The sequence below is a fragment of the Callithrix jacchus genome, chromosome 1 (genome assembly GCF_049354715.1).
Source record: "Callithrix jacchus isolate 240 chromosome 1, calJac240_pri, whole genome shotgun sequence".
Taxonomy (NCBI): Eukaryota; Metazoa; Chordata; class Mammalia; order Primates; family Cebidae; genus Callithrix; species Callithrix jacchus.
The window spans coordinates 63,330,672-63,354,691 of record NC_133502.1 but is presented as its reverse complement, the minus strand read 5'-3'; the positions used below and the strand labels follow the sequence as shown (position 1 = coordinate 63,354,691).

Here is a 24,020-nt window from a genome sequence, read left to right as displayed (position 1 = left end):
GGAAGTAGTAGTCATCTGTCCTATCTAGACAAATACAAGTTGCTGTAATGTCATTATATTGCCAAGGACAAGCCTAGTTATTTCCTAAATGTTCACCCTATCCCTTTGGTTATTCATGCATAATAAAGTGTCAACATTTCTTATCCATCTAAACATTTCTACCTCACACAAACTGAGGACACTGATTCCTTTACTGGTAAAAAATTTCCCAGTGCTTGCCTTGAATATCAGAAAATAACAACTTGAAGTAAATTTAGGGTCTTACATTTAAAATCATCCAGAACAATTTGTATTGTGTCATTTAAATCCAGCTTTCTCTTCAGTGTGTATCCATTTTCCCAAATATCAACCACCAGAATATGATTAATAATATGAGATTGGGTTTTTAATTCCAAAAATTATTATTCTAGTTGTATAGATTTTCCTTGCAGTTATATCACATTGTCAAAAGTTGTGAATTCAGAGTATTTGCCACTAGTCATTGTAAACATAACCATGAAAGATGAAGATGAAGGAATGGAACCGCTTCAGAGTGCAGAGAGCACAGTGGCCAGCTTCCAGGATCGTTACTCAGTATAATTTCACATCATCCCTGGCTCTGTTCTAACTTCTCTTATCTAAAATGCTGTTTTCTGCTGGGTACGCGGCTCATGTCTATACTCTTAGCACTTTGGGAGTCTGAGGTGGAAGGATTGCTTGAGCCCAGGAGTTTGAGAACAGTCTGGGCAACATAGTGAGACTCAGTCTCTACAAAAAGAAAATTAGCTGGTGTGGTGGCATGTGCCTGTAGTCCCAGCTACTTGGGAGGGCGAGGTGGGAGAATCACTTGAGCCCCAGAGGTTAGGGGTACAGTGAGCAGTGACTGTGCCACTGCACTCTAGCCTGGGTGACAGCGTGAGGCCCTGTCTTGGGGAAAAAAATTAAAAATTCTGTTTTCATCAATGTCACTAATAGTTCTGCTCAAATATACCTTTTAAAAACCAATTCTGACCACGTCATTTCAGTTCTTGGAGAAGCTGAGTATCTTCTCTTGAGAGAGCCAGGCCATGTAGCCCTCAGCAATGATACTGTGCATGTGGATTTCCAGTATTTTGATGGTGCTAATGGGACGCTGAGGAATGTGTCTGTCCTGCTGTTGGAGGCCAACACCAATCAGACCGTAACTACCAAGCACGTCCTGACCAACCAGTCCCAGGGAACACTCATGTTTGAATGCTTCTATTTCAAGGAGGCTGGTGACTACTGGTTCACAATGAGTCCAGAAGCAACAGACACCAGCACTCCATTCCCCTGGTGGGAGAAGAGTGCCTTTCTGAAGGTGGAATGGCCTGCCTTTCATGTTGACTTGAACAGGAGCTCCAAGGCAGCAGAAGGCACCTTCCAAGTGGGCCTGTTTACCAGTCAACCACTGTGCCCATTTCCTGTGGACAAGCCTGCCATCACAGTGGATGTCATCTTCACCAACAGTCTTCCTGAGTCAAGGAGAAATTCAGGACAGCCGCTGGAAATAAGAACCAGCAAAAGGACAGAACTTGCTCAAGGTCAGTGGGTTGAGTTTGGCTGTGCACCTGTGGGGACGGAAGCCTATGTCACTGTAGTGCTGAAGCTGCTTGGGCGAGACTCAGTCATTACCTCCACAGGACCCATTGACCTGGCCCGGAAATTTGGATACAAACTGATGATGGTGCCAGAACTCACATGCGAGTCCGGGGTGGAGGTGACGGTGCTGCCTCCACCATGCACCTTCGTCCAAGGAGTAGTCACTGTCTTCAAGGAGGCCCCCAGATCCCCTGGGAAGAGGACCACTCATTTGGCTGTTAACAGCCTGCCCCTGGGAGAGAGGAGGACCGTTTTTAACTGTACTTTGTTTGACATGGGGAGGAATAAGTACTGCTTTGACTTTGGCATTTCAAGCACAAGCCACTTTTCTGCAAAGGAGGAGTGCATGCTAATTCAGAGAAGTATAGGTTTGTACTGAGATTTTTTAACATTTTAAATCAAATCCTTCATGTAATCAAAATTATCGTTTAGAATTTAGATGAACTGTACCATCATTTTTGTGGTTCAGGCCTTATAGTGTACCAACTGGCATTATCACCCTTAGCTGAAAAACTAAGTGTACCAGTAAACCTACTTAACCTCTTTAAGTCTCCGTTTTCCCCATCAGTAAAATAGGGGCAATACAAGTACACACATCAGAGTCATGGAGATTGAACGAAATCCACATGTGACATTCTCAGTGCCTGGCATATAGGAAGTGCTCAATAAACATTATATTTTTAAAATCCCATTATTAAATCATATGGTAAGTTCATGGAGAGATGACTGGGAGTTCAAAACCAAATCCCAAATTAGCAACATCTGTCTTCCTCTAGCTGAGCATGTCTCTTCTCTCATAAGTCACTCATTATAGGAATGCAGCCTTTATAGTGAGAAATCAAAGCAAGATTTAAAAAAATGTGTTCAGATTCTGTATTCTGTGTGTAATGCCCTACCTAATCACAAAGGGGTTGTGACAAGTCCATTCATTCCCTATGCTGCTCTTTGTGTTTCTTTCCCTTTTCTTGGGGAAAAGCCTGGTCTTAGCAAGTAGTTTAATTTGGCAGAAATCTTCTTGTTTGCTTTTATCTTTATCCCCAGTAAGCCCAGTGTCCCCTCCCTGCACAAGCCTGACTTTGTCTGCAACTCCCAGTGTTCCTTGCTGCAAATGTACACACTTCCTCTCTTTAAGTCCCTTTGCTTTGGCGTTCTCCTTCTCCACTTGCCACTTCCTTCCTTGTACTCCCTTTTCTATGCAGCCTAGATTCCATAGCTCATCCCGTTAACCACCCTCCTGCCAATATCCTAACCTCCTTAGCCTCATTGTCCTTCTGATACACCTGCCAGGACACACCTCAGCTCTGCACGTATCCAGCCATCTGACAGCCACCCACTGCACCACTTCTAAGGCTGCATGACAAGGTTACACACAGGTGGCCTGATGCCACCATGGGTGGATCATGCTTTCACCTTTGGCAGGGCCTGCATGCTGCTCAGCATGTCACCCAGGCCAATGCTCCTTCCTACACAACAGCCCTTTCAGACCTTCTCCACTCCTCTCAGACCTCAACCCCTGCCCACTGGTTAACTCTCAGAGTTGATTTTCCACCTACCATGCAGAGCAGCTGGAAGCCGCTAAGTGGGAACTCCACCCTCCCACCAAAAGATCTGTACACCTGTAGACGTCAGACCCGTCCTCTCCTCTCCCTTCCTGCCACCATGGAAGAAGTGTTATTCCTTCTCTCCACTGTGGATTTCAGCCCCTCTGCTCGTTTCGGGAAACTTTTCATTAGTCATTGTACCCTATCTCTCCCATCCTCAACTGTCCTTCATTTTCATCAGTTTTGAAATGTACTTAATTATTGTGTCCCAAAAGAAAAACCACCCTGACCCTGTGATCTCCCCCAGACATCACCCTCTTTATTCTTCCTTTTATAGCCCAAAAACTGCTTGACAATTTGCCTGGTGCTTCAGAGTTCTTTTTTTGCCTCCCATTCACTTTTCAACCTATTGCAAATTGGCTTCCACACCTAAGTCCTCCCCTGAAATACTCTTACTGAGGCAGCCAGCAAATGAGGTACAGGACTCCAAATCCAGGTACACTTCAGCCAGTGTCTTCATTGACCTTGATTCTGTGACACCACACACCTGTCACCTCCCTGCTTGCTTCTTCATAGTCTCCTTGGCCTCCCGGTTCTGCTGCCTGTCTCCCTCAAGTGCTGGTCATCTTCTCTTGACTCTTCACACACTTGCCAGGTGATTGACCTTGATGCTGATGGCTCCAGCTGGGTGTGTCTCCCCTACTCATCTCCTGCATCCAGGTGCTGCATCCCTTGGATGTCTCCCTGGCATCTCAGAAGCAGCATTTCTGGACTCACTCATCATCGTACCCCCAACCCTGCTTCTCAGCAGTATAGGTCTTCCCCAACCATCTTACGGATCAAACCAGAAGCCAGGAGTCCTCCTCTTTACCTTCTGTAAATGATACATTACTGAGTCCTATGGCTTTGTCTCCTGGGTGTCTCAGTCTCTCCACTTCTCCCCAGTTCCACTGATACCAGGTGGATTAAACCTCCATTACTCCTTGCCTAGACTCTTAGAACAGATTCCCAGTTGGTTTCTCTCTGTCTACTTCATTCTCTCACTGCATCCAAAGGGATTGTTTAAAATTCAGGTCAGCTGAATTTTAAGCAGGCTGTTCTCCTGCTTAAAAGTCATTTCACTGGGTCATCTCACTGGGCAAAGTTTACATGATCAGTTTTATAGGTGATGAAATGGAGGCACAGAAAGGTGAAGTAATTTTCCCAAGGTCAATGATGTTTAAATAGTAGGGTCAGAACACAAATCCAGGTAGACGAGCTTGGGAACTTGCTTTGACCACTATTCTGTAACTGCCTTCCATGTAATCGACTGTCAATCCATGTATTAAATAGTACAAAGCTTTTAGGTTGAAAAAAAAGGTTCTGATTTTCCCTCTTTAACTTACTTTGTCAGTCAAACCTTCCATGGTCAGGCTGCCCCCAGGTCCCTGCAGTCACCATCTCTGCACTGGGGCCTAGAACACCCTCCTGTCACCTTCCCAGTTAACATTAACCCATCCTCCAGGTCTCTGCTTGGGTTACTCTCCCATGACCTCGGGTTCAGTTCCTCTGCTGTAACCTGGGCAGCATCTTTTCATTCCTCTTTCATGGCATTTATCACTTCTGCCATTGCTTGTCTGTCTTTCTATCCCTATGCATCCCCTCTGCACAGCAGATGGGGGAAGTTCATTTGATGGCAAACTTGATTTGTGCTGCTATGAACCTTTTTATGGCCTTTATTTGGCCCACTTAGTATGCCTGGCACATTCAGACATGCTCAATACATGCTTATTAAGTGAAAATTGAACTCAGATTTGGCTAGTCTCAACTAGGTATTAGGAGAAAAACAGTTAGATTGAATGAATTTACTCATCTAAGATATTCTTTTTTTGTTTTTGTTTCTGTTTTTGACACAGAGTCTTGCTCTGCTGCTCAGGCTGGAGTGCAGTGGCACAATCTCGGCTCACTTAAACCTCCACCTCCCTTGTTCAAGCCATTCTGCCTCAGCCTCTTGAGTAGCTGGAATTACAGACACGCACCACTGCACACAGCTAATTTTTGTATTTTAGTAGAGACGGGGTTGGCCAGGCTGGTCTTGAAAACCTGTCCTCAGGTGATCCATCTGGCTCAGCCTCCCAAAGTGCTGGGATTATAGGCATGAGCCACCGTGCCCAGCCCGATATTCTTGCCTTTGCCAAAGAATATACTCATTTGGGAGGAGCATAAATCTGACTGAATTTAATGGAAATGAATCAAGGGAAGTTGAGAAACTGGGGCCATGTGATTAAGGTCACATGGGGGCAGGAGGTCCACCTTGTTGGTGTTTTCAGCTGCTGGGCTTTCCACAGATGCTTCCACTCCATGTCTAAAGTCTGGAGTTTTTCCTGCAGCAGCAGCGACACCGGGCAGTTGGGAAAAGGGCAGAATGGGAGTGGTTCTCTGTGTGTCCAGGTGGAGGGTAGTCAGGGGCTCCCAATGGGGCTGCCCTATGTAGCAACTGCCAGATATATCTGAATAGCAGGGCTGGGGGCAGTAACTAGGGGAGCCTAACATGCCTGGAGACCCTGATTCTTGGTGTGGCAGACAAACTCTGACGCTGTTGGTCTGAGAAATGAAATTTATGCTTGAGAAAGGAACCTCAGTGATTCCTGCATTTTGAGTATATAAATTTATGACTGAACTGAGTTCTTCTCTTATTTTCTATCTAGATTGACAGCTCTGACCTGCAGAGAGTATCTTTTTTTGCCGAATGGTACTATTTAGGGGCCCACCATGATTTGTGTAAGCCACGGACTCACACTGAATTTATTTTGAAAATAGAATAATGTGTTTTATGTTTGTGCCTTTTTCTAAACGTGTCTGAGGATCTTAGGATAATATGTAAATAATTTATAGGGAATACATAATGGATTTGCCCAAAATGACTATTCATAATCTTTATTCCACTTAATGGGATGAATATTTGCACAGTGATCACTTGGCACCAGGCACTGTTCTAAGTGCTTTATGGATACTAACCCATATAGTCCTCATAATGAGTCTATGAGTTCAACTCATTACATTGCCAATTTTATAGGTGATGAAATGGAGGCACAGAAAGGTGAAGTAATTTTCCCAAGATCAATGATATTTAAATAGTAGGGTCAGAACACAAATCCAGGTAGACGAGCTTGAGAGTTTGCTTTGACCACTATTCTGTAACTGCCTTCCATGCAATTGACTCAATGCATGTATTAAGTAGTACTAAGCTTTTAGGTTGAAAAAAAAGGTTCTGTTTTTTCCTCCTTAACTTACTGTTTCATCTTGTGCCACCCATCTCTTAGAAGACCCATAACCACTTGGGAGCCCACAGGCCCAGGGTATAAGAATGATCTGTTCAATATAAGGAAGCCTGGTTCTATGCAAAGAAAATCTGAACTGCGGATCCCAGGTTCGACTGCTCTTCCTACTGCTTATAGCTACTCTGCTATGTCTACAGAGTTTTCTTATAATCATGATTTGTTCAGTTACCTTGATTTCTTGAACAAAATGCCTTGCAGATGTGAATATTTCAAAGGCAGCATTCCTTCAGATAGTCTTATGGGTAGAAACAAACCTCCCTTTTCACATTTAAGACATATTTTGCTTATTCAAAATTAAAACCCTCTATAAAAGCCTGAAAGGCATTTATCCTGGACAAACAGGTTTGTTATGTAGTGTGAGCACATGTATGGACATCTAAACAGGAACAGGACAAAACAAAACAGCCTTTCATTTGTGACAACGGACTATTTGGAGTATTGGCTTTTTGCTCTTCATTTCTAACATGTGAACTACAGTTATCTAAAGAGTTCACATTTGCCAAGTATTTTCCTCAAAGTTACTAGCAGAGATCTTCAGGGATCAGATGGAGTTATTTAAGACATTTACAAATATTTGCCTAATTTTTTTTTTTTTTTTTTGAGATGGAGTTTCACTCTTGTCACCCAGGCTGCAGTGCAATGGCGTGATCTCGGCTCACCGCAACCTCTGCCTCCTGGGTCCAGGCAATTCTCCTGCCTCAGCCTCCTGAGTAGCTGGGATTACAGGCATATGCCACCATGCCCAGCTAATTTTTTGTATTTTTAGTAGAGACGGGGTTTCACCATGTTGACCAGGATGGTCTCGATCTCTTGACCTCGTGATCTACCCTCCTCGGCCTCCCAAAGTGCTGGGATCTTGCTCTGTCACCCCACCTGGAGAGCAGTATGGTCTCAGCTCACTGCAACCTCTGCCTCTTTGGTTCAAGTAGCTGGGATTACAGGCATGTGCCAGCATGCCCCGCTAATTTTTTTTTTTTTTTTTGTATTTTTATTTGAGATGGAGTTTCACTGTGTTAGCCAGAATGGTCTCGATCTGCTGACGTAGTGATCCACCGACCTCAGATTCTCAAAGTGCTGGGATTTCAGGCATGAGTCACCATGCCTGGCCAAATATTTGCCTAATTAAATTTGATCATTGCTTTCAGTGATTTCCTGTGTTTATTGTTTGATTAATTTGACTTAGAAATTGAGACATAAAAGCTTAAATATTCATTTTGTTTTATTATTTGGTATCCTACAAGCTATGACTTTAAAGGGGAAACAACACAACATTTCAAAATGAGATTTTTTTTTTAACATTAAGATTTTTGGTTTTAGCCAGGAACAGTGGCTCACGCCTGTAATCCCAGCATTTTGAGAGGTCGAGGTGGGCGAATCACTTGGTCAGGAGTTTGAGACCAGCCTGGTTAACAAAGTGAAACCCTGTCTCTACTAAAAATACGAAAATTAGCCAGGCATTTTGGCATGTGCCTATAGTCCTAACTACTTGGGAGGCCAAGGCACGGAAATCGCTTGAACCTGGGAAGCAGAGGATTTACAGGCACACACCTGTAAATCCCATCACTCTGGGAGGCCAAGGTAGGTGGATTGCTTGAGCTCAGAAGTTTGAGATCAGCCTGGCAACATAGCAAAAACCCATCTCCTCAAAAAGTACAAAAATTAGCTGGGGATAATGATATGTGCCTATAGTACCAGCTACTCAGGAGGCTGAGATAGGAGGATCACCTGAGCTGGGGGAAGTCGAGGCTTCAGTAAGCTATAATCACACCACTGCACTCCAGCCTTGGCAGCAAAATGAGACATTGTCTCAAAAGAAAAAAAAGAATTATTGTAAGTCCCCTCTCTATCAGTATCCATCCAACCCAAGATCTAGCAGATCCTGCCAGCACTAGGCACCAACACAGACTCTGCATAAAAGACTATTCATCCTTTATGGACAATAACTTCTAATGCAGCCAAAGGTATACAAAGTACTACAAAGCATAAAGAAAATGTAGGGAGATGCATTCTCAGGTGAGCCAAGTGGTGCAATCTTTGGAGTAAGTAATGGGATGTGAGTTCCATTATATATGTATGTATGTGGGTGTGTACAGACACACACACACATACATTTTTAAATTTAAAAATATATATACTTTTTTATAAAAACTGATTTTTTTCTGATCCTAAGTAGTGGAATTTTTATTTTTAGTTTGACAAATGACTCTATGTACTTAAATAAGTTATATAAAGTAAAAGAGCTCAGAAGGAATAACAAAAATTCTTAGCATGTGTAATTCTACCTTTTGTGGTCTTGAATGTGAGCATGGAGAAGAATAAATTATATATTGACTTAATTTTCAATTTAGATTTTACAGTAGTGGGATTTCCAGTAGATTTTCCAAAAACAAATCACAGTACTATCACTCAGACTGTGATTCTCAAAGCTTTTCAAGCAGTGACGCTTAGTATTGGAACAGCTCTGAAGCTTTGAGGACAAAGCCAGCTCATTGTTAGGCTGTACGAGGAGCTGCAGTGTGATCTTGGAGACAGAGAACTAATATTGTCTTCACTTGGACTTCTAGATGGAACATAATTAGCACACCTCAGTTGATGTTGGTCCAGGATACTGGTTTGTAACCCTCCCACTCTTCTGAAAATCCTTTTAATTGCTGTAAAGAACTCATATTCCATTACTCAATCCAAAGATTGCACCACTTGGCTCACCTGCGAATGCATCTGCCCTGCACGTTTTCTTTATGTTTTCTAGGGCTTTGTATACCTTTGGCTGCATTAGAAGTTTTTGTCCACAAAGGATGAAGAGAGTCTTTTATACAGAGTCTGTGTTGGTGCCTAATGATGGCAGGATCTGCTAGATTTTGGGGTTGGATGGGTACTAATAGAGAAAGGACTTAGAATAATTCTTTTTTTTTTTTTTTTTTTTTTTTGAGACAATGTCTCACTCTGCTGCCGAGGCTGCAGTGCAGTGGTATGATTATGGCTTATTGAAGCCTCGACTTCCCCCGGCCCAGGCAATCATCCTACCTCAGCCTCCCAAGTAGCTGGTACTACAGGTGCATGCCACTATCCCTGGCTAATTTTTGTATTTTTTTTTTTGTAGAAATGGGTTTTGCTGGCCAGGCAAGCTGGCTCACCCCTATAATCCCAGCACTTTGGGAGGCCGAAGCAGGTGGATCACGAGGTCAAGAGATTGAGACCATCCTGGGCAACAAGGTGAAACCCCGTCTCTACTAAAAATACAAAAATTAGCTGGGCATGGTGGTGCGCGCCTGTAGTCCCAGCTACTCGGGAGGCTGAGGCAGGAGAATTGCTTGAACCCAGGAGGTGGAGGTTGCGGTGAGCCGAGATCATGCCATTGCACTCCAGTCTGGGTAACAACAGCGAAACTCCGTCTCAAAAAAAAAAAAAAGAAATGGGTTTTGCTATGTTGCCCAGGGTGGTCTCCTGAGCTCAAGCGATCCACCTGCCTGGCCTGTGCTGGGATTTACAGGCGTGCACCACCATGCCTGCCAAAATAATTCTTTATATGGAAATTACTCATTTATTCTATCTGGCAGTGATTGCATATCTGCTTGGATGAGATGTTCACATTTATCAATCAATAATAGCTGGGAGGGTTTTGTGTGCACTTTAAAGCTCCAGTGTTAGGTATGTCCTCATTTAGGATTAAAGTTCCTTGCTGAATTGACCCTTTTATCACTATGTAATGTTGCTCTTTATCCCTGGCAGTATCCCTGGTTCTGCAATCTATTTTGTTTGATATTAATGTAGTTACTCTAGTTTTCTTTTGCGTAATGTTCATAAGGAATATCTTCCATCTTTTTACTTTTAACATATGTATGTCTTTATACATAAAGTGGGCTTTTAAAAAAAATAACATATAGTTGGATCATGCTTTTTTATCTAATCTGACAATCTCTGTCTTTTAGTGTTTAGGTTATTTAGTTTTATCATTATATGGTTGGATTAAGATTTATTTTGCTGGATTTATATTTGTTACATCCATTCTGTTTTTTTCCTTCCTTATTTTAGATTAATTGAATATTATAATGGTTTACTTTATACTATTGGTTTATTGTTTATACCTTAAAAATGTATTTAGTGGGCTGGGCCTAGTGGCTCATGCCTGTAATCCCATCACTCTGAGAGGCCAAGGCAGGTGGATCACTTGAGATCAGGAATTTGAAACCAGCCTGGCCAACATGATGAAACCCCGTCTCTCCTAAAAATACAAAAAAACTTAGCTGGGCATCATGGCACATGCTGGTAATCCCAGCTACTTGGGAGGCTGAGGCCCAAGAATCACTTGAACCTGGGAGGTGAAGGTTGCCGACGCCATTGCACTCCAGCATGGGTGACAGAGCAGATTCCTTCTCAGAAAAGAAAGTATTTATTTAGTGGTTGTCCTAGAGTTTACAGTATACATCTTTACTCTCAGTCCACCTCCAGGTATTATATTGCTTCATGTGTGCTACAGGGACTTTTGAACAATATACTCCCAATTCGCTCCTCCCATTCTTTGTGTGATTGTTGTCACAATTTTACTTTATATATGCTTTTTTTTTTTTTTGAGAAAGAGTTTGCTCTTGTTGCCCAGGCTGGAATGCAATGGTGCTATCTCAGCTCACTGCAAACTTTGCCTCCCGGGTTCAAGCAATTCTCCTGCCTCAGCCTTCCAAGGAGCTGGGATTATGGGCATGCACCACCATGCCGGCTAATTTTTGTAGTTTTTTAATCAAGATGGGGTTTCCCCATGTTGGCCAGGCTGGTGTCAAACTCCTGACCTCGTGATCCACCCCCCTCAGCCTCCCAAAGTGCCGGGATTACAGGAATGAGCCACCGAACCTGGCCCTATATATGCTATTAAACACTGAATACGTTGCTACTATTTTGCTTTAGGCTATCAATTGTATTTTAGAGCATTTACACATGACAGAAATGGTTTTTGTATTTATCTTTATATATACTGTTACCAGCACTCTTCATTTCTTTGGATAAAGGCAGATTTTTTTCTGGTAACATTTTCTTTCTGCCTGAAGGATTTCTTTGAACATTTCTTGCATTTAAGGACTGCTGCTAATGCATGATCTCCATTTTTGTTTATCTTAAAAAGTCTTTATTTCTCCTTTATTTTTGAAATTATATATATATATTTTACTGGGGTGGTTTTTTCTTTCAGTTCTTCAGAGATGGCATTCTGTTGTCTTCTGGCTTGGATAATTTTGTCAAGAAGTCAGCTGTAATTCTTATTGCCATTCTTCTCTGGTGGTGTATTCTCCCCTCTTCAGCCACAGCCCTCACACTTTTTGGTTGTTTTAGTTTTCAGCAGTTGGAGGACCATATTGCTTTTTGCATTTATCCTGCTTGGTGTTTTCTGAGCATCTTGGACTTGTAGTTTGGGGTCTTTCATTAACGTTGGAGAGTTCTTAGACATATTTATTATGTCCTATTCTGTCTTCTCCTCCTCCAAATTCCAATTGCATGTATGGGAGTCTGTCTGATATTGCCCCACAGCTCTCCGGTCTTCTATTCTGTTTTATTTACTCATTTTTTCCTCTTTGTGTGTGTTAGTTTGAGACATTTCTATTTACCTATATTACATTTACTGTTTTTTCCTCAAGTGTTTCAAGTCTATTGATGAGCCTTCTTCATCTGTTTTAGCATATTTTAAAATTCTAACATTTGATTTTTTAGTTTCCAACTGTCTGATGAAATTTGCCATCTGTTTATGCATCTTGCTCACCTTTTCCACTGAAGTCTTTGACTTATTTATCATAGCTATTTTAAATTCTTTCTCTGACAGGTCTAATATCTGGGTCACATCTGAGTCTGGCTATCTTGGTTACTTTGAATCTTGATAGTTTTATGTTTTTTCCCCTTCTTTTTGTGTCTAATAATTTTGAGTTGAAAGCTGGACACTTTGTTTGAAACTGTAGACATGGAGGTATTTATGCCTGGACGTGGTCATACCTCTGTTCTTGCTGGGCCTTTAATGTGGGTATTGTGATAATATAGTAAGGAATTGAGCTGTGTCTGGGTTTTTACCATTGCTATGGCTACCCTCAGTGTTTATCACATTGGAAATTTTTCTAGTGTTACTTTGTCTTTAGGGCAGGCATTGCATCACCATAGGGGTTTTCTCCATGCTCTGTCCCACCCTCAGCTTTGGTTGTGAACCTGTACATCAGAGAGGCTTTCATCTCTTGCTCTGCCTCTTCCTCAGAAGTAGACTGTTGTTACTTGATACTTGGCACTTGCTAGCCTGGAACAGAGGGAAGGCATTCTCCTGTCCTAGTTCAGCCTCAGTGTTAGGCAAGTGCTGTGTTCCTACGTTTCAGGAGTGGGGACTTTCTGATGATCCTGCTCCTCCCCAGTGGTAGAAGATCTCTAATAGTCTGGGTGGGCCCAGGATAATTTTGGCTCTTCCCCAAGGGTGAAGGAGTTTCTTTTTCCATTCTCTAGAAGCAGTTGATATCAGCTGGTGCTCTTAGGATGATAGGGTTTGAGGCCTTTTCCCAAGTGGTTGAAGATTTTATTCAGTAAAGGAAATGGAGAGAGGATCTAGGTGAGGTTTTGTGTCTTTCCCACAGTGCTGCCCCTTCTCTCCTTGGGCCCCCGCCATGAGGGAGGCTTTGTCTGGTCTGGTACCTGCCCTCAGTCCTTTTTGTATTTGATGAGCTCTGTGGAGAAGATCCAGCAAGTGAGTATAAATTCTGCTTGTGTATGTGAGTCATAGGGGTTCTATATTCTGTGCTAATCCACTAGACTTTTGGCAGTTCATGACATTTTTAGGTGAACTCTGCCCCTGGTAAACAAGAATGGCATCTCATTTTTTTTGGAGGATCCTATCTTTCATTATATTGCAGGATAGTTAGTTGTCCTGTGACTTTAGCTCTTTGGTGGGTTCTGGAAAGGTTAAGATTTTGTAAATTATACAGCTTTTCTGTCTTTTTTTAGGTTAGGAGCAACTCTTTTCAGCTTTCTACATCTGGGAATGCTTTTACTCACAGACTTTTCAAGACCTGAGATTTGAGTTTTGCTGTTTCATTTGGGTGCAGTTACATACTGACTCTCAAATGAACTAGCGTTAAAAGCATAACTTATATCCTTGCAGAAACTTGGGGACTGTGGCAGCCGTGGAGCCAGTGTAGCACCACATGTGGGGATGGTGTCAGAGAGCGTCGCCGAGAGTGTCTCACTTCCTTTTCCTCCAGACCCAGCTGCCCTGGAATGCCCTTGGAGACCTCCCTGTGTTCCCTGGAGGAGTGTGCTGGTAGGTGTTCTTGCTTCCTTCAGGAGTCTCTCCTCAGATCCTTCATCAGAAGGTATATTGAACCCAGGTCTGCCCGAGAGTTACGAGTCTGAGGTCAAGAGTAGACTCATGAATACTCTGTGATTGCTGTTAGTTGTACTAGCCCTGTATACGTTAGTGTCTCTAAGACTGGGAGTAGCTGGGAGAGTAGCTTACCAGTGAGATGATGGGATTTACCGCTGTAGAAGACAGGGAAATGATAAGGAAATATTAAGGATTCAGACATATTAAATCATTTCTAAAAATGCAAAAAATATAGAAGGAACCATTTCTTCATAAGATTTTTTTTTTCTCCCTGTTTTTCCCTATCGAAACTGTGGAAAAACAGTTTTCCTTAAGTTTTCTCCCTATCAACCCAGAAAAGCCGGGGGACCACATAGACCAGTATTTGTCAGAATGAGGCAAGACTGCCTGTCTAATTCCCTGCGGCCTAAGTTGTTCCTTACCACCCCTTCCCAGAGGGACATTTCTTCTTGCTCTCACCTGTGGACTGGCCTTTCCTGCATCTTCTAAGTATCTTCAAGGCACATGCTAGTAGCTGGTCAGTGAGTATTTGGTGTAAATGGTCTATAGGTAAGTTGCTCGCATGGTTCAGTTGGGTTTGCCCCAGCTTATGGAGCTGAATCGTGTTCACTTACCACGAGTCACACACTGAATAGTCACCGCTTTTCCCACACACCATCTTGCCTCCTGACGGACAGTCCACATTGACTTGGCCAGCCTCTGCCCTGGTCCTGACTCTTAAAGTTCTGTCAAGTCCCGTCTTCTCATACTCTCCAATTCCAGGTTAAAAGACCATCTTAGTTCCTTGTTTCTTTGGGATCTGGAGGAGTTACGTGCTTTTCTGTGTTCAGATCTCAGAGTACATTTTGGCCCAAACCACAGGCACCTGGCAGCGTCTCAGCCAGTGTCCCCACCTGTGGCCTTTAAACTCCTTGCGGCTCTATTATTTTCCCACCCAGTATCATCGGCCTTGTTCCCTTCATTCCATCATTTTTAGGATATTATTCTTTCTTCTGTTGTTTTTTTCTTATTGTAGCTTCTGACCCAGGCTCTTCTTTTAGGCCTCCATCTGCCTGTCTTCTTTCATAAGTCCCGCCCTGAATTCATTATTTCTTCAGTGATATTTCATTCTGTTTTCTAAAGCTCTATTCTTTGTCTCCTCTTCTCTTTATAAGTCCTCTCCACTTTCTACAGACCTTCTGTGTCTATAACTTCCTTCAAATATACCTCATCCTCTCAACTCTGGGATGGGATCATGTATGCAGACATTTCATATCTGAGTTCCATAACACTCATGCATTTAAACTCAGTGGCCACTGGTGACTGCTATTCTTTTATATGTGACGAAAATAGGTATTTATTGGTATTACCGTTATTGATTATGTGCCATGTGGCAACACTTAAAACACATAATCTCACTTCAGGCTGACAGTAATTCCACAAAGTAGGTATAGTTGGGCTGGGTTCAGACTTCTTGAGAGCTTACTGCCTGCCAGGCATTTTTCTAAGAGCCCTGCACACATAAAGTAGGCACAGTCTTATCTCTACATTGCAGATGAGGACTCTCGGGGACAGAGAGGATGAGTGGCCTGACAAAGATCATGAAGCTAGAAAGTGGCGGTCACTAGATGTGACTCCTTGCCAAGCTACCTATCCTGAATACCTTGCTTTTATATACAGGACAATTTGGCTTTCTAGAAGAAGCCTCAACAAAATGGAATTAACAATCATTTTTAAGAAATGTGATATTATGTCATATTCTAGCATCTTAATTCTTTAATACTGAGTAGGAACTGGAAATTGTACATTTTAAGTTAGCAAGAAGAGTAAGTCCTACAGACTCGCCTGCCTCTACTGTAAGTGGTCCTCAGATAATTGCTTATGTGGATAAAAACGATCCTTTCTTCCAAGGGTTCTCTTTCCTAGTCAACCTATTTTCCATTCTTTGGAAATGTAAAGATAAATTCACTGGCTGCATAACATCAACACATCTCCTTTAGTTCATGTGAAACAGGAAAAACTATAGATAGAGATGGGTGAGGCCAGCAGCTTTTGGGCTTTTCTCCAGCTATGATTTTAAAGGAAGCCAGCCAGAGTAAAATGATAAGTGAAAATTTAAAAGAAAAAATAAGTAAAAGGTAAGTAAAAACTCAAGTGAAGAGGTTCACGGTGTGTCCTGGCAATGCTGCTACCCTGTCATGAGGAGTCACTGGAGTTGAAGAAAGTGACCCATCAGGGAACAAGTCTGTCATCATTCAACTGTTTTCACTTGTTTGGGAGTTCAGAGGTTGGTTTGGCTTTAAAAGAATGTTCTTCCGCCAAGGTCTGATTGTAGTTGTACATTATTTGGTCTATCGTGTTCAATAAGAGAGTAGCAGTACAATTAAATTGTCGTTTCACCTATGTTCCATCTGTTGGAATATTGATCATTTTGCTATTGCCTTTTTAATAATGAAAGAGTGAATCACTAGTGTTTATTGAGAACTAACTATGCAAGTCACTGTGACTGTGGTTCTGAATGTATTAAGATAGGACTGTCTAGAAGGGGCTTATAGTAGCTCGGAAGGCACATAAACAGGCTTAATACTATACAATACTGTAGGGCCTACAGTTACAAATGTACCCAGAGCTTGCTATAGAAGCTTTCAGGAGTAATAATCCAAGCTCAAAACATTTCCAGTCTTGGAGGAGACTGGAAATAAAAATTATTGTTTTTTTTTTTTGAGACAGAGTCTTGCTCTGTTGCCCAGGCTGGAGTGCAGTGACACGATCTCAACTCACTGCAACCTCTGCCTTCCGGGTTAAAGCAATTCTTCTGCCTCAGCCTCCCAAGTAACTGGGGCTAAAGGTGCGTGCCACCACACTTGGCTAATTTTTTGTATTTTTAGTAGAGATGGAGTTTTATCATATTAGCCAGGCTGGTCTCAAACTCGTGGCTTCAAGTGATCTGCCCACCTCAGCCTCCCAACGTGCTAGGATTACAGGCATAAGCCACCACGCCTGGCCAAAAAGGTGGTATTAGAGTTGAAATTGGAGAGCTGAGGTTTCCCCCAGGTGAAGTAGGTGAAAATGGGGGTTTTAGCAAAGAGAGCAATGAACGAAGGCATGGAAGATGGCACAGTAAGAGAACTGGAGAACTGAAAGTAGTTCAATGTGGCTGGATGATAGTGTGCCAGGGAAGGGTGGGAGACATGAGGCCAACCAAGAAAACGGGGTGCATATCCTGAGGGGCCTTGAAGGTTGGGACCTGTGTTTTCGTGGTATCTCTATCTGGCTGTAGCATGGAGTATAAATCAGAAGGTTAGGCATGGCAGCAGATGTACCTGTTAAAGAGTTTTGCAGTAACCTACATGCAAAATGAAGTGCCAGCAATTGTGATGGAGGGAGAGGAGGATTCAGACTCTGTATGTGGCAAGTGATGGCGAAGGAGGCATGAAGGATGAAACCCAGGATTTTAGAATTAGCAACTGTGGGAACTGTGATTCCATTCCTTTGAGATTATATATATCAGAGGAAGCACATGTTCTAGGCAGAGATGGTGAGTCTCGGGCATTTTGAGATGGAGGTGGTGGGATAGCCAATGGAGATGGTAGAGCTAATGGAGCCAGGAATGGAACCTAGCTCTCCTTGGAGCTAAAATCTATGCTATTCTCTCTAATTTACATAAGTGAATATTTTGACTGAAACCAGAAGGGAGAGAGAGAGTTGGAAGAGCTGTCTAACAGTGGCCAATGATGCGAAACGAACTCCTTTGCATTTGACTATTGGGAGGTCATTCATAACCTCAGTGGCAGCTGTTTAATTGGAATATTGGGGATAGGTTGCAGGAGACAAAGGTGATGTAGGAGCAGTAAGCAAGGCAGACTCTTCTTTTCAGTAAGCATGACCAGGAAGACAAGGGGCAAGATATGGCTGAGAGTGTGAGAAGGTTCTTTTAAAAGTGAGAAGAGCTGGCTGGATGTGGTGGCTTGTGCCTCTAATCCCAGCACTTTGGGAGGCTGAGCCATGTGGATCACTAGGTCAGTTGATCGAGACCATCCCTAGCCAACATGGTAAAACTGCCATCTCTACTAAAATTACAAAAATTAGCTGGACATGGTGGCACAAACCTGCAGGCCCAGCTACTTGGGGCGGGGCGGTGGGGGGGGGAGGGTTGGGCTGTGAGGCAGGAGAATTGCTTGAACCTGGGAGGCAGAAGTTGCAGTGAGCCAAGATTGTGCCACTGGAGTCCAGCCTGGTGACAGAACAAGACTCTGTCTCAAAAAAATATAAAATAAAATAAAGTGAGAAGAGCTCAAGTATGTTTCTATGCTGAGGAAAAGGAGCTACATAGAGGAGTAGCTAGAGAGATTTGCTGCGGAGGGGACCCTGGACAAGGGAGGCCTAGGGAGTATTTGCTTGTGGCCTCACCTTTTATAGGAGGACAGTTCTCCCACTGATCATGTGGAAAAAAGGTAAATAGAGGTGTGGCTGCTAATAAGTTTATGGGGCAGGGGAGGATGACAGAAGAAGCCAGGCATGGACTTGCCTGATGGCTTCTGTTTTGTGTGTGTGTGTGTGTGTGTGTGTGTGTGTGTGTGTCCTACTAGAGTGCTAAGGAAGTGGATTGATGGGGCTTAAGGAAGTGGTGAAATTGGGAGCAGGTGTTGTAGGGGACCCACTGAAGGATTTGTGGGCAGGTGAGGTTGGGTGCTGTGACTGTGTGGGGGTACTGACCTGCATGGTTGTGTTATTTCCTTCACCCGTGCTCAGGACCTGGGTGCAGCAGCTGGGAATTCATGTGTCTGAGGTTCACATGTCTAGGGTTGGACTTCTGCTGCAGAGCAGGGGAAGGGGTATAGCTCAGTATTAGAGGCTGAGAGAGTTGAGGTTGTTGGAAGGAAAGTGGTTTCAGTAATGAATCATAGTTCTAAATTGGTTAGGGGCGGTAGTGAGTCTAGGAAGCGTCTGGCAGATGTGAGAAAATGGAGGGCTGGAGAATCAGAAGTCTCAGTTTAGTAATAGTGAGTGAGTGAGAATAGTGAACACAGATAGAGAGCAGGTTGAGCAGTTTCACATTTTAGAAGAGGAGCAGACAGTGGGAAGGTACCATATGTTGGATGGACCTGAAGTCACCTGGATGCTCCAAGCTCTGGGATAGTGAGGGAGGCTGGGACCCAGGTGCTAGAGTGACTGATGGCTAGCAGGAGGTTGGGAGCTGATGGTGTTGAGGGAGGGGTGGAACATTTGCTTGCCAGGATGGCATAGGCATCAAAGGAGTGGAAGTTTTTTAGGGAGGTGAAGGGTGCAGGTTGGAAATAGCAATAGGAATGAGCTTGAGGAGCACACTCTGCTGCTGACCCTGTTTACTTCTAAAGAAAGTATGTGTGACAGCTTCCACTGAGAGGACTGGAGGAAACCAGGCCCTGCAGGGTAGCCTGGCTTCAGGTGGGACAAGGAGGTGAAGGCAGTGTTTTGTGGATCAGTGAGGAATGTTGGGGAATTTGTAATCAGCTGTCCCCTAGGGGATAGTGGGAGGACGGGTGGAGAAGATGAAGAGCCGGTGGTGGTGATACAACCATGGGAGCAAAGCCATAGGACAGGTGACCAAAGCAGAAAGAGTTGGGAGCTCAGGGTCTCACGTTTCCAGGTGTTTCAGTGGCAGTACAGGTAGAGGCTCCAGGTGGTGCCTACATTTTGATGACCATGGGACAAACCAGTTTGAGCAAGCAGGGAAAAAGAAGAAAAATCCGCCTCACATAGAAGGTAGGACGGGGAGTGGATGGCTGAAAATAGAAGAGTGAGAACGCAGAGGCTTTAACACTCAGGAAAGACAGTTTCTGGATATTAGAAGGGTGAGATGAGTTGTGTTATATTTTGCCACATCTCATTTTCATCCATTAATTTCTCCTAAGATGTGCAAATTTAGGTACCTAAATTTGGCCTGCCTAAATCATTTTGCGTTTCACATTTTATACTTGGTATTTTCTGATGTGCCTCTCAGAGTACATTTAACTTTAGGTACAACATTTACATTATCCTAAGTGAACACTGATTTTTACCTTGAAAATTTCTACATGCTACTTCTGTGTGGAAACTTGGAGGCCAATTCTAGCAGGAGCTGGTGAGCACAGAGTCACCTTGATTATGGCTTAGCAGGTCACCTTGCTTCTGTAGGTCTCTGTTTGTGCAGTGTTTCTCCTTTGGTGATCCTGTTTAGCTTCAGCTGCCAGTAGAAATCCATATGTAAGACCAGAAATCCCAGTCCTTGTATATGTTCCTTCATTCCAGAACTGCTAGATAATTCGAGCAAGTGACGCAGATACCTTAAAACTGTGCAGAGCAAACAATACTACAAAATATGTATTTGGGCCAGGTGCAGTGGCTCACAGCTATAATCCCAGCACATTGGGAAGCCAAGGTGGACGGTTCACAGGTTAGGAGTTTGAGACCAGCCTGACCAATATGGTGATACTTCGTTTCTGCTAAAAATACAAAAAAATTAACCAGTCTTGGTGGCACATGCCTATAATCCAAGCCACTCAGGAGGCTGAGGCAGGAGAATTGCTTGAACCTGGGAGGCAGAGGTTTCAGTGAGCCCAGATGGGTCCATTGCACTCTAGCTGGGGTGACAGAGTGAGGTTCTCTCTCTCAAAAAAAAAAAAAACAAAAACAAAAAACTGTTCCTCTGTGTTTTTGTTTTTGTGTTTTTTTGTTTGTTTGTTTGTTTTCAGCTTTCCAGCCATCCAGCCCATCTCCTCTTCAGCCCCAGGGTCCAGCAAAGTCCAACAGCATCGTGACTGTCACTGGCATATCCCTGTGCCTGTTCATCATCATTGCCACCGTGCTCATCACGCTGTGGAGGAGGTTCGGCCGCCCCGCCAAGTGCAGCACCCCTGCTCGACACAGCTCCCTCCACTCCCCCGGTTTCCGGAAGAACTCGGACGAGGAGAACATCTGCGAGCTGAGCGAGCAGCGCGGGAGCTTCTCGGATGGGGGAGACGGGCCCACGGGGAGTCCGGGGGACACGGGCATCCCTCTGACCTACAGGCGGAGCGGGCTGGGGCCTCCCGAGGACGATGCCTCTGGCAGCGAGAGCCTCCAGTCCAACGCCCAGAAGATAATCCCCCCTCTGTTCAGCTACCGCCTCGCCCAGCAGCAGTTAAAGGAGATGAAAAAGAAAGGTCTGACGGAAACCACGAAAGTGTACCACGTGTCTCAGAGTCCCCTGACAGACACTGCCATTGACGCGGCCGCCAGCGCCCCCTTAGACTTGGAAAGCCCAGAAGAAGCTGCAGCAAACAAGTTCCGGATCAAATCCCCATTTCTGGAGCAGCCTGCGGTCAGCGCTGGGGAAAGGCCTCCCTCCAGGCCGGATCTAAGTGTGACTCAGGCCAGTTGTGCCATAAGCCCCAGCCAGACTCTGATCCGCAAGTCACAGGCGAGGCACGTGGGCAGCAGAGGGGGCCCGTCCGAGAGGAGCCATGCCAGGAACGCGCATTTCAGGAGGACAGCGAGTTTCCATGAAACCAGGCAGGCCCGGCCGTTCCGAGAGAGGAGCATGTCCACTCTGACTCCACGGCAGACGCCCGCCTACAGCTCTAGGATGCGGACCTGGGAGCAGACAGACGACAGATCTAGGCCTCCGAGTCGAGACGCCCACCTGTTTCCTGAGAGGCTGGAGCATTCCCATGGGGCAGGTGGAACCGGTGGCCCATTAAGCCCTCTCCCTAAATGCTACACTTTGGGGCAGCCCTTGGGAAAACCAGACCTTGGGGATCGCCAGGCAGGATTAGTGGCAGGAACTGAGAGAACAGAGCCTCACAGAGCTCGTCGGGGACCGTCCCCCAGTCACAAGAGTATCTCAAGGAAACAGTCTTCTCCCATATCCCCCAAAGATAGCTACCAGAGGGTCAGTCCTCTGAGCCCTTCTCAGTGTGGGAAAGACAAGTGTCAAAGCTTCCCGGCTCACCCCGAGTTTGCCTTCTATGACAATACGTCATTTGGCCTCACTGAGGCTGAGCAGAGGATGCTGGACCTCCCAGGATATTTTGGGTCAAATGAAGAGGATGAAACCACAAGTACACTTAGCGTGGAGAAGCTGGTAATCTAGACTGAGAGTCTGGCTGAGCTTTACACAGCTGGGGTCTGCAACTCAAGTTCTGTAGACTTTTGTGTAACTATTTGTGCCATAGGACACAATGTGATGAAGTAGCACACACAGAGGACGACGTGTGTGTATGCATGTGTTTCAAGTCACAAGGAAGAAATTATTTATTTTGAGCTTTTCCTTTGTTATTCAATTTCTATTGGTTTATTACTAATAACAATGATAAAATGTAAACGAGCAAATGGGGCTTGGTCTGCCATACATGGATATGAAAGATAATATATGACTTTGGAGTAGGACATGCTCTGAACATTGCATTGGCAGTTTCCAACCTGAAGCAGAAATCTGGAACCTCAACTAAAAAGGGGTGGAGCAAAGTTAACTTGGTGTCATAACTGTGAATTGCAGTTTATGAAGTTATAAATACATTAAGAATTTGACTCCTGGCTAGGAGCAGTGGCTCACGCCTGTAATCCCAGCACTTTGGGATGCCGAGGCAGGTGGATTGCCTGAGCTCAGGAGTTCGAGACCAGCCTGGGCAACACGGTGAAACCTCATCTCTACTAAAATAATACAAAAAATTATTCGGGCCTGGCAGTGTGCACCTGTAGTCCCAGCTACTCGGGAGGCTGAGGCATGAGAATTGCTTGAATCCAGGAGGCAGAGATTGCAGTGAGCTGAGATTGTGCCACTGCACTCCAGCCTGGGAGACGGAGCAAGACTCTGTCTCAAAAAAAAAAAAAAAAAAAAAGAGAAAAAATAATTTGACTCCTACAAAGGCAGTATCAAATAGTTTTTGTATTTGGCTAAGTTAATCATGCCTGTTAGACTGCTGAGCTGCTTAGAAATGGTGATACCACAGATATTCCAGAAGAACTTTCAGATTAGAGTTGATTCCAGGTGATGTCACAAAATTATATGAATTAAGTCTGCTTTAAAGTGATAATGTAAGAAGATGGTGGTTCAGGTAGTAAGTCAAGTGAAGATCCAGCTGTTCTGAGCAAATAAACAGTAAACATTTTGGAAAGGAAAGTATTGTCTCCTGAGGAAATGGGCAGTAGGTGCTGATCATGCCGCTACCTGGGACCAGGACGCTGATTATGTATTCCTGGACCAAACTGGTAGCAGAGACCTCAGTGGGTGAATCGGTGCATGTATGTTCTTAAACATAACTTTGTCACGTTGTTCAGCAAACGCATTGACTAACGTTAGGAATACGTAAAGCAGGTAGACCAGTTTACAATTTTACAGTTTAAGCTTTTTAAATTAGAATGAGTTAAAGAAAGAAACAGAGGAAATACGCCTTTTTAGAAAGTTAGAGTCCCGTTTGTGTTTTCAGTCTGCTACACTTTACATACAAGACATCTGAGGTTCAGGGTTCAGGGAGAGTAACAGGATTGGCTAGGATATGCACTGATACATTATTCTAAATATGCTCTTTCCACCCTGTCTTTACAAGTTTTTTTTTTAGACAGTCTCTCTCTGTCACTCAGGCTGGAGTTCAATGGTGCAATCTCAGCTCACTGCAACCTCTGCCTTCTGATTTCAAGCAATTCTCGTGCCTCGGCCTCCTGAGAAGCTGCAATTACAGGCACCCACCACCAGTCTGACTAATTTTTGTATTTTAAGTAGACACAGGGTTTCGCCACGTTGGCCAGTCTGGTCTTGAACTCCTGACCTTAAGTCATCTGCCTGCCTTGGCCTCCCAAAGTGCTGGAATTACAGGCGTGAGCCACCACAACCGATACACAAGTCTTCTCTAATAGCAGAAACATCAGGAGAAAACTGGCCCTTTTTGTTTGCAGTAAGAGGCTATGAAGAGACACCTCTATTAGCTTTTCTCAATGGAAGGAAGCTTTCTGCTGCTTGATGAAATGTTGACTGGTCTTGCAACTTGCTTTGTTTGGCAGTAAGGGCTAAACAAAAGAACCTGAATGTTTTGTTCCTTTATTAGAAATCTGTTGGCCGCGCATGGTGGCTCACGCCTGTGATTCCACCACTTTGGGAGGCCGAGGTGGGTGGATCACAAGTGAAGAGATCGAGCCTATCCTGACCAACAGGGTGAAACCCTGTCTCTACTAAAAATACAAAAATTAGCCGGGCATGGTGGTGCATGCTTGTAGTCCCAGTTACTCGGGTGGCTGAGGTGGAAGAAT

At 44.1% G+C, this 24,020-nt stretch overlaps 1 protein-coding gene across 7 annotated transcripts in view; it reads left to right on the top strand.

Moving 5' to 3' along the window:
- LOC144579765 (thrombospondin type-1 domain-containing protein 1) overlaps window positions 1-22,896 on the top strand; it is a 29,207-nt gene extending 6,311 nt beyond the window's left edge. For 2 of the 7 annotated variants that reach the window (XM_078353280.1, XM_078353262.1), the window contains exons 3-5: window positions 1,005-1,967; window positions 13,575-13,733; window positions 20,489-22,896. In XM_078353280.1, the coding sequence (XP_078209406.1) occupies window positions 1,005-1,967; window positions 13,575-13,733; window positions 20,489-21,867 (2,501 nt within the window). In that variant the 3' untranslated portion in view covers window positions 21,868-22,896. The remainder of the gene's footprint in view (window positions 1-1,004; window positions 1,968-13,574; window positions 13,734-20,488) is intronic. The other 5 variants (XM_078353491.1, XM_078353475.1, XM_078353417.1 and 2 more) reach the window with 3 other exon arrangements.
- The last annotated feature ends 1,124 nt before the right edge of the window (window positions 22,897-24,020 follow it).